Raw genomic sequence first — 16,884 nt, forward strand, 5'->3', positions numbered from 1 at the left:
GCTGTTCTCAGCCTCAGTTCCGGTCCCATCCCCACCTTTAATCCTCACTGAGGACGTTTTCCACTGATTCAGACAGAGTAGGGGAGAGAGGGAGAGAGACACGTCGGTGGGTTGCCTCCTGCATGCACCCGACCAGGGCCCAGGCTGGGGAGCCTGCACCCGGGGTTCGTGCCCTTGACCGGAATCGAACCCAGGACCCCTCGGTCTGCAGGACGATGCTCTACCCACTGAGCCACACCGGCCGGGGCCCCCATCCCCACCTTTGAAACAGCTCATGTGACCAATTTTCCCAACTGACCCGAACTAGGACGTGGGCGTTCCAGAACATTCTGGGAGTTTCTCCCCCAGAGGACAACTTCCATGGGCGCAGGCAACGCCACCCCAGGCCCTTGCGAGTCAGGGAACCCGAAATCCCGACAGCCTGACCCCAGGACCACGCACGCCGGGAGCACGCACCGCCCGGCCGAGCCTCCCGGGTCCATGCGGCAATCGGACGCCAGCGCACGCCCACCAGCCGGGGTGGCCCCCCACCCACACCTCCACGGGGACCACACGGTGGGCCCTCCCGCTGGCCTGCACGGGGCAGAGGGGGGCCCGGGCGCCACCCACCTCGCGGGCCGGCGGCGTAGTTGAGGGCCAGCGAGGACTCGCGGGGGGCCAGGCCGCGCAGCATGTCGGCGCGCTGGGCCATGGCGGTGGCCGCGTTGTGGTGCATCTGCTGGGAGGTGATGTAGTCGTTGATGATGGTCTGCCGGTTCTCCAGCGCCGCCGTCTCGGGGTAGCCGCGGATGAGGTAGGGCGGGTACAGGTGCGGGTAGGTGGGGTTCGGGGCCAGGTGCCGGGGCAGGTAATAGGCAGCGGCCGCTGGGAGAGGGACACGGGGTCAGAGGTCAGACACCCCGCCTGTCCTCGGGCCCCCCACGCCCGCACCCTGACTGCGTCGCCCCGAACATCCCAGGAGAGAACTGAGGCCTCTAAGGAGAGAGACAGTTGCTCCCCAAAACACGTGGGGGGCTCTTGGTGACGGTGTTCTCCCAGCTCCGGGGCGTGGGAAATGCGGGTCCCCGAAGTCCCGAGGGGGGCACCCAGAGATTCGGGGAACGCCCACTGGAGCTTCCTGAGATCGTTTGTGACTTTTTTTTGTTAGTCCTCACCCAAGGATATTGTCCCACTGATTTTTAGGGAGAGTGGACGGGAGAGGGAGAGACAGAGAAAAACGTCGATGTGAGAGAAGCACATCGATGGGCTGCCTCCTGCCTGCACCCCGACCAGGGCCCGGGCTGGGAGGAGCCCGCAACCAAGTACGCGTGCCCTTAACGGGAATCGAACCCGGGACCCTTCGGTCCGCAGGCCTACGCGCTATCCACTGAGCAACACCGGCCAGGGCTGTTTGCGATGTTAAAGGCGCTGACCAGTCCCTCGGGGAAAGCAAACCACTGGGAAACGTCAGCCCAGCCTGTCCCTCCGGCGCTGCAGACAAACCCCAACCAGGCAATGCCCACGGCTGCACTGTCAGGCCTCCCCAGCTCTAAGCCTCCGCTTCCCCCAACAACAGAGCCTCGCTGATGTACGAGGAGCCACACGAACGGGGCCCCCACCCCGGCTTCGGGGCCTGTGCGCCCCGGACAGTCACCTGCATCCAGGGGGATCCCGCGGGGGATGGAGGTGGGGTCGAAGGCCAGCGGGATGTGGCCGCGGTACAGGTCCACGCCGCTCACGCCCCGGAGGATGTGCTCGTAGGGCGAGAGGGGGTGGGGGTGGTGCTCGGGCACGGCGCTGTGCGGGGACTTGGCGATCTCGCGGGGCGTGGACGTCAGCTTCCGGTCCTGGGACGCCTTGCTGGAGGAGTGGCTGCCTGTGGACCCAGGGCGGGGAAGGCATCAGGCCCCTGTGCCCCCGGCCCCCCAGCCCCCCCATGGCCCCGAGGCTGGTGTTCATGGGAAGCTATGGTGGGGGTGTCTCTGGGACCCCAGGACCTTAGGGCCTCACCCACTTATTTGCCTCTTAGTTTTTTGTTTTGTTTTGATCATTTACTCATTTGCTTCTAGTGTTTTGTGGGGTTTTTTTGGTTCTTTTTAAAAAATATATGTTTTGACTGATTTTAGAGAGAGGAAGGGAGAGGGAGAAACTTTAATAAGAAACATCCATGGAGAGAGAGAATCATGGATCAGCTGCCTTCTGCACACCTCCTACTGGGGACCGAGCCCGTAACCCGGGCCTGGGCCTGGGCCCCGACCGAGAATCGAACCCTGACCTCCTGGGTCACCGGTCGGTGCTCAACCACTGAGCCACGCTGGCCGAGCTGTTTTATTTTAGTTCTTAAAAAAAAAAAAAAAATCAGCATGCATTTGTTCCCTTGTTTCATTCACTCAATCCATCGAACAAAAATACTCCGGGAGCCCCGGGCAGCCAGCGCTGTCCTGACAAACAGTCATCACGTGAGAACTGCAGCGCGACAGGCGCTCGGAGGACAACTGTGAGGCGGGGACGAACGGGACTGAATGGGCGAGCGGCCACCCTGAGGAGGTGGCCTTTGGGCAGGACCTGAGGGAGGACAGGAAGCCAGTCGGGTAAAGACCCGGAGGTGGGGCACGGCACGTGCAAAGGCCCTGGGAGCAGAGAGGGGCCTGTCTGGCTGAGCCTGGGCGGAACAGTCGGCGGGAGGGCCGAGCCGCAGGCTCCCGAGGCCGGAGGCCGGACGGACAAGGCCAGCTTCCCTCTGGGAGCGGCGAGAGGTCCCGGGGGGATGTGCTTCAGCAGGGGGTGGGGCTTAGTGCGAATCTGGCTGCTGTCTGAGGAGCAGGTTACAGCAGGACGGGGGGTCGGGGAGCAGGCGGTGTTCCTGAGCCGGATCTGGGGCAGAACCCATGGTGGCTCGGTTGGTTCCCCCTGGGGCCCGGCCTGCGCTGAGCGTGGGCAGCGAGGCAGTTTCCCGAGATGGGAGTCCCCCCCCTGCCCCCTCACCCCCACCCTCACCCGCGCCCCACGCACCCTCCTGCAGGCGTGGCGTGGGCTCCCGCGTGGTCCCGGGCGAGCCGCGGGGGAGCGGGCCGGCGAAGGAGGCCGCGTGGTCCTCGTAGGCGAGGGGGCTCTGGCGGGGCTTGCCCAGCTCGGGCACGATGACCGGGGCGCCCCGCGTGATGGAGCCCCCCGAGCCGCTGCCCGCGCCCGGCCGGCCCTTGAGGCTCTCCTCGTAGCAGGCGCGCTCCAGCGCCCGCGCGTCGGCCATCACGTCCAGCGGGTGCACGGCCGGGAAGGTGCGGCCGGGGCTGCCGATGATGGAGCGCACGTCATGCTTCTTGGAGCCCGAGGAGGCCGCGCCCGCGTCGTACTTGAGCGGGGTGCCCTGGGGGGGGGGGCGGGGGAGAAGGGGGGTGAGCACCAGCCACAAACTCTCTCAGCTTTGGCTGCTCAGCTACAACACGGGGTGCCACAGGCCACACTGGAGGGGCCCGGCCTGGCCTCGGGCCCCGGAGCCGCCTGGGGGAGGGTCAGCAGAAGGCACAGAGGCCAGGCCGTCCTGGAGCAAGTGGGGGACCCGCTCCTGGCCCCTGGGGTTGGCTGGAGCGAGGCCAGCACCCCCGAGGGCGAATCCTCCCTCCCGTGAAGCGGGGCGTCTGCACGGAGGCTGGGCAGCGAGTTCCGCTCCCACGCCCCCCACGCCCCGAGGCTTCCAGCCAGGAGGTCAGGGTGAGGCCCCTGCTCTCGCCAGCAAGGGCAGCTGAAGACACAGGCCCGGCCCGGCCGGCCGCGGGGAGGGGACCCGCGTACTCGGCCCGGTGCCTGCAAGCCCCGCAGCTCCCTGTCTGCTAGGATGTTTGCGTTACTTTCATAAGAGGGGGAAACGCCCGTGGGTTAGGAAATATTCTAGAATCAGACGGGCGTCCCTGCGGCTGGCCCACGGCTCTGCGGCCCCCAGCGCGGTACCTGCGTGATGGAGCCCTCCTTGAGCGGCCGCGGGGCCAGGGGCAGCTCGGGCGTGCACCGCAGCTCCTCGCGGGGGATCTCGTGGACCGAGCGCCCGCCCTCCTTCACCGTGGTCACCGGGCCCTCGTGGGGCGGCTTCAGCTTCAGGGCCTCCAGGGAGCGGACCTTGTAGGCCTCGGCCAGGTCCCGGGGCGGCGGCGGCGTGCCCTCCAGCTTCAGCAGCTTGGCCTCGCGGCGCAGGTAGTCCTCCTGGGCCTCCCCGTAGGACCGCGGGATCCCTGCAGGGCGGAGACGGCGCGACCTCACACCCGCGACCCCGCCCCCACCCTCACCGGGGCCTCCTCCCCAGCGGGTTCTGGGCTCGAATCACACAACCTGACCCCCCTGAGCCCCGTCGTCCTCACCTATAAGGGGGCGCACTGGCCCCCCTCGCGAGCCTTCAATGAACTAACACGCAGGGCGTCCCCCCAAAAACGTATCCACGCTTTCACGGCCGATGGCCCGATGTCGAAGGGGAACTGTCCCTTCACGAACACGGCCTTGACCGTTACTCAAAGCACGCGGACACGTGTTTGGGGGACACTCTCCAGTTAAAGAGCGTCGACCGGGGTTCGCAGCAGCCGCTCGCCGCGGACCAACCCACCGAGAGCCCAGGTATCTGACCCCCAATCCTCCCGCCCACGGCACCTTCTTCTCCAAACCGTCCCGCAAGGTCACAACCAGGCAGCGCTGGGGCCAGCGCCAAGCACACAGTAGGTGCTCAATGAATGGTGTCCGCAGAATGGGCGGGGGGCAGGGGGCGCCCGACCTGTGCGTGTCCCCGTCACTGCAGGTGTCCGCACGCCTTTCCAAGCGCCTGCCCCGATCTGGTTCCCACGGCACCCGGGTACCCCCCCGCCCCGCCCCCCGCACCTTGCTGTCATCTCCCTGCAGCTGCCGTGAGGCGTGGGGGTGGGGGGAGGGGGTACCTTGCGTGATGGAGCCGCGGATGTGGTGCTGTTCTTTCAGATGGTGGGGGCTGTGTCGCTCAGGGGGGATGGCGCGGCCCATGAGACCTGGGAGGGAGCGGCCAAGAGCCTCGTGACGCGGTCCCCGAGCAGCCTCGGGCGGCGACAGGGGTCGGGGTCCACAGCCCGCCTCCCGGGAGGGGCCCCGCCAGCCACTCAGCCGTCCCCCCGATGGTGGTGGTGGTGGAACCCAGCGAGCGGTGTCCCGTCTCTGGGCCCAGAGGAGCCTCAGTTTTCCCATCTGTAGATAGGGCTGACCCTCCCCCAGCTCCCTCCAGGGGGCGCCCAGAGACCAGCTCTCTCTTGGCAGCCGGAAGCGGGTCCCCGGCTCCCTGGCGTTTCTGCGTGGACCGAGAGCACGGGGCCGGACTCCCACCTTCGATGCTGGCCGAGGCGATGGCCCGGCCCACGCGGCCCTCCATCATGTCGTAGGTGCGCTTGGGGGCGGCCGTCTCGTGGGCGGGTCCCGAGCTGCTCCTGCCGTCCTCCTTGGACACGGACATGCCACCTGCAAACAGGCCACGCTCGCGGTGAGGGCGGGGCCGCCACGGGGTGATCGTGGGCACGGGCCTGGGACCCGGAAGCCGGCCGCGGCGGATGCACACAGGCCCCTGCGGACTGAGTCCATGCCCCGAGATCCGGCCCCGGGGCCGGGACAGGGCCCCACCCACCAGCCCCTCAGCCCTTCCAGGGGCGTGACACAGATGGGAGCGGCAGACAGCCTCCAGCACCCTGAACCCTGACCTGCCAGGCTGCTTCTGTAGGCGGCGTGCCCTCGACCACACACGGGCGGCCATGTGAGTCTGTGCACAAACACGCCCGCACACAGTGACGGCTTGTGACATGAACACACACACACACACACACACACACACACACACACGAGCCCTGGTGTGAACACACAGGGCACACACCACCATTCGTGTATAGATGTGGGGCTCTGTGCGTGCAGGTTTGGTGGCTCTGCCCAGCCGCCCGCCCCCGGGATCCTTGAGCCACTGGCTAATGCGGAGACTGCAAACTGGGACCAGCCGACACACCGCGGCTGCTATCGATTTTGTTCTCAGCATTAATTGCCGACGTTTAAACACTGGGAGGTTCCGGACACACAGGGAGAGACTAGCAGTCTGGCCGGGAGCTCACATTCGTGTGGGAGGACAATCCGCTGCTGGGGGACCAGAGAGGCAGGTGCCCCGGGAGACAGCACCGCTCTCCGCGTCGCCACAGTCCCCCCCGCTCCCTACTGCCCCAGGCCCGGCAGCTGCCCCCAGCCGCTGGCCCCAGAAAGCGGGTGAGGAATGAACAGCCCATTTTACAGATGATCAGCTCAACCGTAGAGGCTCAGGACTGGTCTGGGGCCCGAGTGGAGATGCCACCCAGTGCTCTCTGCCCACAACACCTCGACTGACCGCCTGACCGCCAGGCCCTCCATCCCCCGAGGGCATTCAGCTGAGGCTGGCACCGTCCCCCGGGCCGTCTCCACCAGGTGGCAGCAGAGAGCGGCCTTCACCTGAGCCCCATGGTGCTGCCTCCACCTCCCAGGACCAGGACCAGGACCAGGACCAGGATGTGGGGGTGGGGGCCGCGGGCTCAGGCGGAGGCGGATGGAGAGGAAAAGGCGCCCGCTCGCCTGAGAAGCAATTGAGGGCCCGGCAGCAGCCAGCCGCCAGGAGGGGTGCCCATTAGCGGCTTTTATCTCTCCACCCTTGGGTGCCCGCTGCCAGGAAACGCTCCTCCAGTGTCTCCTCCCTGATTAACTCCTCCCGTGCGGGTCCCTCGGGTGTGAACCCAGAACCAGGAAAGAGAGAGGCCGAGGGGCCTGGAGCCGGGTCCCGGGCACAAGGCGGGGTGGAGATGAGCGGCTTCCGCTCTCTGGGCCTCAGCTTCCCCATGAGGCTGACTACCAGTTCGTTTCCCCCACTGAAAAGACCTGGGCAGAGGTGGGGGCTTGCATACCTGCCGGGACGGGGAGCTCACTACCTCTGAATGTACTACTTCCCGGTGGCACCCCAGCCCTGCCTCCCTCCTCCCCAACCCTGGGCCTCCTTTTCTCTCGAGGGGCCAGGAGGGGGGCCCCAGGGCCCTTGGGTGTCTTGCACCCCGTTTCCTCGCTGTAACAGGAGAACCAGCCCTATCCCCGCTCCAGCCACTCGGGGCTGATGGAAGAGGCACATGCTCCAACCACAGTGTCCCCTCTGGCTGCCCTTTGGCCCCAACCCTGCTTTTCTGGACCCCCGACCCCCTCCCCACCTTGACCCCCTCCAGAAACTCCAGGGTCTGTGGCTGGGAGGACCGGCCAGGCCGGGCGGGCAGGTTCCCCGGACGCGGGATTAACAAGGGGACCTCCTGCCTGCACGTCCTGAGAGCGCCATCCGAGGGGACTCCAGACGCGGTCCCGCACCGCACGGCCTCATGGGTCCTCTCCCCTCCGCGTCCCCGGAGCAGAGCCCGTGGAGGGGGGAGGGAAGCCACGCCCGCCCGCGGCCCCGGGGGACAGGCTCACCCTCATAGGACAGCACGTGGCCCTTCTTGCCCTCGTAGATGACGTGGCCCTTGGGCAGGCCGTCCTCCCGCCCGCGGTCCAGGCGGCTCGGGCTGTCCTCGCCGATGATCCGGGTGATGGTGCCCTTGTACAGGACGTCGGCCGGAGTGCCCTGGGGGCGGGGGGGAGAGCACGTGTCCCCGCGGGCCCTCCAAGTCCACCCCCGTGCCCACAGGCGGCCGGCGGAGCCCCCTCGGCGACCTCCGAGAACACGGGGGTGGGGGTGGGGCTTGGCGCCTGGAGCCTGGTTCTGGCGTCAAACAGCGGTTTTTCCCAACGAGCTGTGTGTGACCTCGGGGCAGTCCCTTTGCCTCTCTGACCCCGTCCGTGCATCACAGAACACAGCCCATCCCCACGTCCCCGCTCAGACCAGCCGCCCCCCATCACTACGCGCCTCTTCTCCCGGCCCTCGCGGCTCAGGGGCCGAGTGACAACCTATGAACCAGGAGGTCACGGTTTCAAAACCCCCGGGTCCAGAGAAAAGCGGAGCGTGGACGACCCCTCTGGGGTGGGACCCGAGGCCACTGGGGTCAGAAATCCCTCCCTGGGCCAGCCTGTGGCCTGAAGCTCCTCCGTGATCGTATGAGAGAGAGAGCGAGCGTGTGCGTGCATGCATGTCTCTCTAAATGAGGGTGTCTATGCGTGCATGTGTGTGTGAGCCCTGACCCCCGAGAGGCCCGGAAGGGCCCCTCTGCAAACCCCGGATGGGGCAGACATGGCTGGTGGATCCCAGCGCCCCTTGCGTACCCGCACGGGGCTGGCCGTCCGACTCCAGCCCTCAGGCTGTGAGCACAAGGTCACCGTTAGCCCACGGTCTGTTCCCTGGGTCTAAAGTCACAGACGTGGCTGGGAAGCACAGTGCCTGCTGCCGACCTCCAGGATGAGGCCTGGCCTTGGGGGGGTCGAGCGAACTCCCCACCGCCCCTCTCAGCCTTTGCACATGCTGTTCCCTGGGCCCAGAATGCTGTTCCCCGAGTTTCCTGCAGGGCCCAGACCCCAAAGGTCTCTCCTCTGCAGAGGGGACAGAGAGCCGATCCTCTGCTTCGTCCCAGGTCAGGGTCCTGCCCGACCCTGCAGCCCGCCGTCCGGCCCGGCCCCCGGCTGTGCCCCGCACTCACGTGGGTGATGGAGCCGCGGTAGGTGATGGGGCTCTCGGCGGGCACCCGGGCGCTGGGCACGCCCTTGCTGATGCTCCCTCCGGACACCGAGCCCAGGGTGGTCCCTGGAAGACGGGGACACGCGGGGGGCTGCAGGGTGTCCGAGACCCAGCCCCGGCCCTAGAGGCCCCCAACTCCCCAGCTGGGTCTGGGGGCAGCGCCCATGCCCGCCTCCCCCCGCCCGAGGACGGAGGGGCAGCTGCTGGGACACAGGGCAGACTCGGGCCTCACACCCTCCGCCATGGCCTCACCTCTCAGCACGGACGTCTCCTGGGCCGTGGGCACCCCCAGGCTCTCCGGGGGCCCCGCCTGGCCCCGTGGGGACAGCTGCTCCTGCTTCACGCTGCTGAAGGGCGCTGGGGACGGGCGAGAGCAGTGAGCCAGGCGCCCCGGGGACAGGGCCCCTCCCCGCCGTCCTCGGGCTGGGCCCAGCGCCCTGGGGGTCCACAGAGCCGACCCCCAAGTTCCGGCCAGAGTCCACAGGCCACGCTGTCCCCCCACCCCCCTCAGCGACAGCTGCATAACCCAGGTGCCCCCCCACAGGGACAGCTGGACCACGCGTGGGCCTTCCGGATGGCGAGGCCCCGATCCTTACCCAGCTTCTTGGGGTCCAGGGCAGGGGCCAGCCCCATGGCGAGGGGGCCCACGGGGACCTTGGCGTGCTCCGAGTACGGGATGTGCAGCTGCACCGACAGTCCCTGAGGGGACAGAGGTCATGGGGTCACCGGGCCCCCGCGGTCCCTCCACCACAGGCCCCGGCCCAGCCAGAGTGCCTGGACCCCCCCTTTTACAAGGGCCCAAGGGGGGACCTGGGGATCAGGTCCCCAGGGCCCATTCCACCGAGCCCCCCGAGGAAGGCCTGTTCTCTGGACACCAGGCCTCGCGCGGGAGGTGGCACCCACCTGCCTGTCCAGGACGCTGGGGTGCTTGGAGGAGGAGATGAGGGGCGGAGGGTTGGAGATGGTGGGCGGGCGTGGCAGGACCGGCCGGGTGCTGTCGTGCAGGCCCAGGGACAGCGGGTGACCTGCAGGGCACATGTCTGTCCGTCACAGGGCCCCCCGCGTGGCCGGGCCCCCGCGGACAGACTCCCCCTCGCCTCTGCCCCGTCCACCAGGCAGGTGACCATCCACATGCGCCCCGTGCGCTCCTGGCTCTGCCCTCAGGAGCTGGCTATGTTCTCAGTGCAGAACCCCCCCGACCCCGCCAAGGGAAAGCTGGGGTCCACCCAGCGCCTCGACTCCTGCCCAGACCCCATAACTGGTCTCCCTCCTGGAGTCCGTTCCCCTCACAGGAACCAGAGGGTCTTTGTAACAAGTCCGCTGGCTCACACCCTCTCCCTGCTGAGACCCTGCTATGGCTCCCAGTGCCCCCAGGACAGAGTCTTAACCTCCGGCACGGCTCCTGTGGCCACTCGGCCTGGGGCTGGCGGCCTCCCCGGGCTCCCCGGGCACCCAGCCCCCCCACAGCAGCCGGATTCTGTTTCTCAAGCTTAGTCTGCTCTGGGCTGCCTCTGGGCCTTTGCACATGCTGTTCCCTCTGCCGGCCATGCCCTCCCTTGCTGTTCTCCTTGGTCATCTGGCCCACTCGGCCTTCAGGATCCGTTCTGTTTAGCACGGACCTTCCGCATCAGCTGTTGGTGGGGCCCGCAGGACTGCGGGCCCCCAAAGGACCTCCAACCCAGGCTGACTGTCTCTGGAAACCAAAGCAGCCCCTTCCCTCCCTCCTCAGCCTCCCTCCCAGGACTTCCCCTCCAACCAGCCATGCTCCAGCTCAAGCACCATCTATGGCTCCCTATCACCAGTGAGTTCCACCCCAATCCTGCAGATTGCTCAGACCGCCACAGATCCCCATCCAACCCAGATCTTCCTGCACCGAGCGCGAGCCCGTGCGAGCAGCTGGCGCCCAGTGACGCACGGGCCAACGGGGCGTGGTGGCCCAGCAGCCCGAGCGTGGCGAGCTACTCACCGGGTGGGGCGTAGGAGAAGGCCGAGGGGTCCGGGGCGTGCGGGGAGGCCTTGATCACCTCTCGAGGGGGCACGGGGAAGGGCAGGCCCGGCGTCCAGCACGGGGGCTCCGCTGGCAGCTTCTGGCCCTCGGCCGCGAAGACCGGAAAGAACACGGGCTTCTCTGCGGGGCGACGAGGGGGACGGTGAGCGGTGCTCGGCCAGGCCTCAGGGACCCAGGCCACAGCCGCCCCCCCTCAAGCGTGACCCTCCCTGAGCCCACAGTGCACACCTGGGCAGGGGCGGGGGTCCCGGCCAAACGTTAAGGGGGGCACCTACGACGGACACTCCCCCAGTCTGTGCACCGGGGCCGCTCTGAGCCTTGGGACACTCTGCTCAGCACGGGGGTGTGTCCGGGGGCCGGGCTGCGGGTCCTTGGGGGCCCCTGGGGTCCCAGGGAACGTCTGAGTCCCAGGCAATCAGGAGGCCCGGGACACACCTCCAGGGCTGGGGCGGCCGGTGGCGGCCGGGGACCTGCGCCTGACACTTACACCCACTTATACGGGAGCCGGGTCACATCCGCCCACGTGTTTATCACCGAGCTGTTGCGACACGGACCGTCTGGCCCGCAGAGCCTAAAATATTTACTCTCCGGCCCTTTCCAGAAAACACCAGCTGACCTCTACGAATGCGGAAGGTGATCAGCTGCGTGTGTGTGTGTGTGTGTGCGTGCGTGCGCACACATGCATGTGCAGTGGCGTGACCAAGGCGTGGCCGGGGAAGGGCCGGGCGTCCGGGCACCGCACCACAGCCCTGCCTGCCAGTCGCCGCGGTTTCACCAGCGTGAGCGTGTGAGGAAGGGACTGTCGCCAGGTTGTGCGGGGAGTGGTGGGGGGCGGGGAGGGGGGTGCACAATTGCAACCGTGGGCTTATCTGAGGTCCCCAGCAAATATTTGGCCGAGCCAGGATTTGACCCCTTGACCTCCCGGCCCCTGCCGCGGAGGGTGACATGTAAGCGAGAATGTGGTCTCCAGCTGCCGCAGTCCCCACCCCTCCCTACTGCCTCCCTCCGCTGTGTCCCTCACCCGCTCGGCCCGCTTTGCTGCTACAGACCTGGGGAGTTGGCAAAGCTGCTCTCACACGCAAAGGCCCCCTCCCCTGCCCATCGGCCCTCACGTTCCTCCCACCCCCCCACCCCGGGCCCCTCGGCCGCCAGGCGCACTGACCCTCCTTCTCGGGCGGGACGGGGCTCCTGCTCTTGCCCCGCGGGCTGCTGCTGGGCTGCTGGGGGGCGCTGCTCTCGGGCTGCAGGTGCTGCGGCGGCGGCTGGGCGGGGGGAGCCGGCTTCGGGGGCGCTGGGTCCTCCCGGGCGGGCTCGTGGGCTTTGGTGACCTGCTGAGGGAAGCAGCGAGAGGTGGGCATCTTCCCGGGCCGTCCCCGGGGCACTGAGACCAAGGAAAGCCTCCGGGTGCCCGCGTGTGGTCAGCCGGGCACGCAAGCCAGAGAGAGAGGCCGCGGACTGCCCCGGGCATAGAGCTGGAGGGTCAGGGGGCAGGTCTCCATGCAAAGCCGGCTGCCTGGCGCCAACCTCCCCGCCCAGCCCGGCGCCAGGTCTCTCTGGGGTCAGAGCGACGGGGACCGGCACACAAGCCTGTACCAGCCTCGGGGCAGGCAGTGCGGTCAGCAGGCCCTGTGCCCTCACCGGAAGAGCCCCGGCTGCGACTGGGGAGCCGGGCCACCCCGGGGAGGGGTCACCCCAGCAGAGGCCGGGCCACCCCGGGGAGGGGGCTCTGCTGGGCCTGGGGAATCCGCCAGGGGGCCAGCCCTTCCCAAGGGACCTCATGTTCACAACTGGAGGGTCCCCACCCTTCTCTCCAAGGGGCTGTGACAGCTGGGAGGGGAGGGACTTCCTGCTCTCCCATGGCCGTGTGACCCTCAGAGGGGAGGGGTGGGGGGGGAACTGGAGGGAGAGCCACGTGGCTCCCAGGGCCTCGGAAGGAGCTGGGCGGGAGGACAGAGGGAGGAGTCCACAGCCGGCTCCCTGGGTCCCAGAGCCCCGCCCGGAGCTGCCTCCGCCTCATCTCCACGGGGATCGCTCCAGGAAGCGAGAGGCGCGGAGGCCGCAGGTGCGCAGCCCTGGCTGCACTTGGCCGATGGTGTCCCTGCCCAGGAAGTGAGCCGGGCCGGGCGGGCTGCGGTCTGGCGGGCGCAGGAGGGGGGCCGGCACTTACGATGGGGGGGATGGCGGCCGCGCGCTGCTTCAGCTGCTTCAGGTCCAGCGGCTTCTGGGGCGAGGCGTGCGCCCTGGTGTCGCCCGTCGGGGTGAGGAGGCTGGGGCGCGGCGACAGCAGCCTGAGGGGGGACAAGCGTCACGCCGGCCCCCAGCCCTGGGCCAGGGGAGGGGAGGGCACACCAGGTCCCAGAGACCAGCCAGGTCCCAGTGGGGGCGTGGGAGCTCCACCCTCCCTCTTCCGGTGGACAAGGACCCCGAGGGGGCCCCGAGCCCCTCCAACCCCAGCCCAGAGGCCCAGGTCGGGGTCCGACATGCCCCCAGGCAGCCCCGAGGCCAGGAAGTCCCGGCGAAGCCCGGACCCCGAGCCCACGCCACCCAGGGCCCTTCAGAGCCACGGAGTCGAGCGGACGGAGGTCCGTGAGCTGGAGAGATGGGCAGACGGTGCCCCCCACACAGGAGGAGCTCAGGGCCTGGCACGGAGCCGAGGGCACCCTGCCTCCTGGGGACAGGAGTGGGAGCCCCCCCATTTCACCAGGGCGTCCCCCTAACGAGACCTCCCTCGCACACCAGGGATGGAGAAGCTAGAGGCGCGAGGGCCAAGGACTCCCGTGCACACTGTCCGCCCAGCGCCCTGAGCGCGGGCGCGGTGCCCAGCGAGGTCACGCCCGTCTGACACAGACACGCAGAGCCGGCACCGCACCTGCCGGGCGCACGGAGGGCTGACACGGGCGGCACAGGTCTCGGCGCAGGGCTCTGGTGCCTGGGCCAGGAGCAGAGCCCGCCCTCGGGGGGCTCCAAGCTGCTCACGGGGCGCCTCCTTCAGGGAATCCCAGGACACGAGCATGGGGACAAGGTCCCTGTCGCGGTCCCGTCTGGCTCCCTCGCCTGCCCACTGGGGCTGCGGGTTCCGGCCCAGCTCCACTCGCCGGGCGACCTGCACAGCTGGCCTGGCCCCGGGCTCGGGGTGCACGGAGGAGACCTCAACTCCGGGTCTGCCTGCAGGGCGCTCGAGGGGCTGGTGACCAAACAGCAGGTGAGGGCACCGGCTAGGGCCGGGATTCAGCCAGATGGCAGCACCAAGGCCGCTCCCCCAAAGCGGGGGGTGGCGGGGGGGCTGTCGGCAAGGCCCCTACTGCGCGCTGTGGCCACACTGTGTCACACACGGAATGTAGGCCACGGCCACTGACTTGGAGGTAAGACCTGGGACAACCAGGTCACGCCGTGCCCAGCGAGCAGAGCCAGGCGCCCGGCGGAGGGCAGATGGAGCCGGCCGACACGTGACACGCAGCCCAGGCTCCCTCCGGGGCAGGCGGACCAGGGGTGGGGGACCCCGGCGGTGACAGCCGGTCCTGAGGGCGCCGCCTCCGCCCGCATCTGCCACACGCTTGGCTGAGCACAGACATGACACGCTGCCCACGGCGCAGGCGGGGCGGGCGCGGGGAAGGTCACACTGACTTTGCCAAGCTCAGCGCCTGCACGGTCCCCACCGCCGGGCTCACCTGCCTCCGTCCTCACCTCCCCTGACCCCTCCCATCCTGCTCGCACTCCCAGGGACCCCCCCACCCGGCCTCTCCTGCAGCTGCTGTCCTGGCTGGCGCCCCTGGACTCAGGCCCAGGCCCGGCTCACCTGCGTCTCTCAGGCTGGCACCCCAACCTGGTCCAAGCACCACCCCCCAACCTCCACTACAACTGGCCCCACCCAGCCGCCCTTCCCTCACATTTGCTTACTAGCCTCCATTTAAAACAGCTTGCATTTGGCCCTGGCTGGTGTGGCTCAGTGGATAGAGCGTCGGCCTGCAGAGCAAAGGGTCCCGGGTTCGATTCCGGTCAAGGGCACGTAGCTTGGTTGCAGGCTCCTCCCTGGCCCGGGCCCTGGTCGGGGCGTGTGCAGGAGGCAACACATGGATGTGTTTCTCTCACGTCAATGTTTCTCTCTGCCTTTCCCTCTCTCTCCCACTCTCTCTAAAAATCAACGGGAAAATACCCTCAGGCGAGGATTAAAAAGGTAATAACAAATAAAACAACTCGCATCTGTCCACCCAAAGCTACAGGTGAACACACTGCGGCCGCCTTGGAAAACAGCCTGGGGTCCCTCAAGAAGCAAGCCCCCAGTTACCCTCTGAGCCGGCGATTCCACTGCAGGCGTGCGCCCCGGAGAATGGAGACCCCCCCCCCCCCCGCCGCCGTCCCCCGTCCACAGACACGGGCTCGTGAAAGAACACAGCAGCAGCACCCACCCCGGCCCCCGAGAGGTGCAAACGACCCACAGGCTCAGACCCACAGGCTCAAACACGGACGCATGGAGCAACGGAACATGGTCCGTCCGGAGTGGAATATTACTCGGCCATGAAAAAGGAACGACGCACTGAGTCACGCCACAACACGGGTGAACTTGGAAAACGGATTCGGTGCGAGAGGAGCCCGACACCAAGGCCCCCTCCCACGAGCCCTGTTTGTAAGAAATGCCCACAACAGGCAAAGCCACAGGGGCAGAAAGATCAGCTGGTGGCCAGGGGCTGGGGGTGGGCTGTGGAGCGACTCGGGGGTGTGAGGTTGTTGCTTTGGCGGAGGGTTGGGGGATGAGGGTTAATGAACGTGTTCTGGGATGAAATGGTGGTGACGGCTGCGTGAACTGTACTTTGAGGGCTGAAATGGATGGTGTGTGAGTTACATCCCAGGAAAGCTGGTACCAAAACAGCAATAAAGAAGATACTTAGTGTAGCCAACTAGGCGATCAAGAACCACATAGTAAGTACTGTTTCGAAGAACAATAACGTAACAACAGTATGTGCTTTATAATGTTTAAGCTAAAACATAAAATTCTGTATCTGGCCCGGCCGGCGTGGCTGAGTGGTTGAGCGTCGACCTATGAACCAGGAGGTCAGGGTTCGATTCCCGGTCAGGGCACAGGCCCAGGTTGCGGGCTCGATCCCCAGTGGGGGGCGTGCAGGAGGCAGCCGATCCATAATTCTCTCTCATCACTGATATTTCTCTGTACCCCCCCCTCCCTTCCTCTCTGACATCAATAAAAAAGTATTTTTTAAAAATTCTGTATGTGTAAATGAAACGCTGTAGAGATACCAAGTAAGTTTTTACAAAGCACATAAGCCCGGCATCCGTGTCCCACGGATTCTCAATGAACTAGGTCTGTGTCCTGCCTCGGTTTCCCCGACTCCACACCCAGGCAGGGGGCAGACGGGAGAAGCGGGGAGCAGGAACCACCCCTCACACGCTCTCGGGAGGCCTCACCCAGAGTCGGGGCTGGGGGGGCTCTGTGAGGACAGAGGCAGGGCCCAGGGCTCCTCGGTTTGCGAGGCTCCCGCTGCCGGGCTGACCTCTCGCTGCGGAGAGCCGCACCCGAAAACCAGGAGCCGGCTCTGGCCCCTGCCCCCGGGGTCCCGAGCCGCAGAGGGGGCGGGAAGAGGCTGGGCACCCCTGTGGGGCCACCTCCCCCGTCCCACCGCCTCCGGGAGCCCTCCTCGCGGGAACGGCCGCCCTCCGAGCTCTCCCGTGTCCTTGGACGACGGCGCCTTTCATGTTCCTCTCTGGAGGTCCGGGCTGGCGAGGGGCCTGGGAGCCTGGCACCGGGCTGGTGGCTTACGGCTCGTAACTCCTTCATCCCCACAACGACCCTACGTGGGGACCCGCACACCCACCTCGCAGATGGGAAGGCTGAGTCCCCGGGAAGTGTGCGGGCAGCGCCTCTGGGAGCGGGGTGGGCGGCGCGGGCTCTGCAGTCACCGCCATCACCTCTGGGCCGCGGCCGGGACGAGGGTGGGGCAGGACGAGGGGGCAGGGCCGGGCCCAGCAGCCTCCTGCGTCTGTCTGTCCCCGGGACACCCAGTTCCCAGCGCTGGGCTGCCAGGTGGGGAGGAGGGCGGTGGGCAGGCGGCCAGGACCCGGGGTCGTCCGGGGGGACCCACCCGGCCCTTCCGGGCGGCCCCGATGCCAGGCCGGCACTGACGCAGCTCTTGGCCGGGCGGGTGGCGGGCCGCCAGCGGGAAGAGGTCAGCGGGCTGGCCGGGGTCCAGCCTCCTCGGCCCCAGGGCGGGGGACTGGCCGGGGTCACTCGGGG

The 16,884-nt window shown here is 67.7% G+C and overlaps 1 protein-coding gene across 1 annotated transcript in view; it reads right to left on the reverse strand.

Moving 5' to 3' along the window:
• The window catches only part of NCOR2 (nuclear receptor corepressor 2), a 139,334-nt gene that overhangs the window by 12,899 nt on the left and 109,551 nt on the right, over window positions 1-16,884 (reverse strand). Inside the window, 14 exon segments of the mRNA XM_070399965.1 lie at window positions 610-864; window positions 1,634-1,855; window positions 2,992-3,346; window positions 3,928-4,205; window positions 4,896-4,982; window positions 5,311-5,442; window positions 7,438-7,588; window positions 8,595-8,698; window positions 8,885-8,989; window positions 9,229-9,331; window positions 9,536-9,657; window positions 10,599-10,760; window positions 11,803-11,971; window positions 12,808-12,928. Of these exon segments, the coding sequence (XP_070256066.1) occupies window positions 610-864; window positions 1,634-1,855; window positions 2,992-3,346; window positions 3,928-4,205; window positions 4,896-4,982; window positions 5,311-5,442; window positions 7,438-7,588; window positions 8,595-8,698; window positions 8,885-8,989; window positions 9,229-9,331; window positions 9,536-9,657; window positions 10,599-10,760; window positions 11,803-11,971; window positions 12,808-12,928 (2,366 nt within the window).

This window comes from Myotis yumanensis, unplaced genomic scaffold (assembly GCF_028538775.1).
Source record: "Myotis yumanensis isolate MYYU_CA2020_CCGP unplaced genomic scaffold, mMyoYum1.0.hap1 SCAF_19, whole genome shotgun sequence".
NCBI lineage: Eukaryota > Metazoa > Chordata > Mammalia > Chiroptera > Vespertilionidae > Myotis > Myotis yumanensis.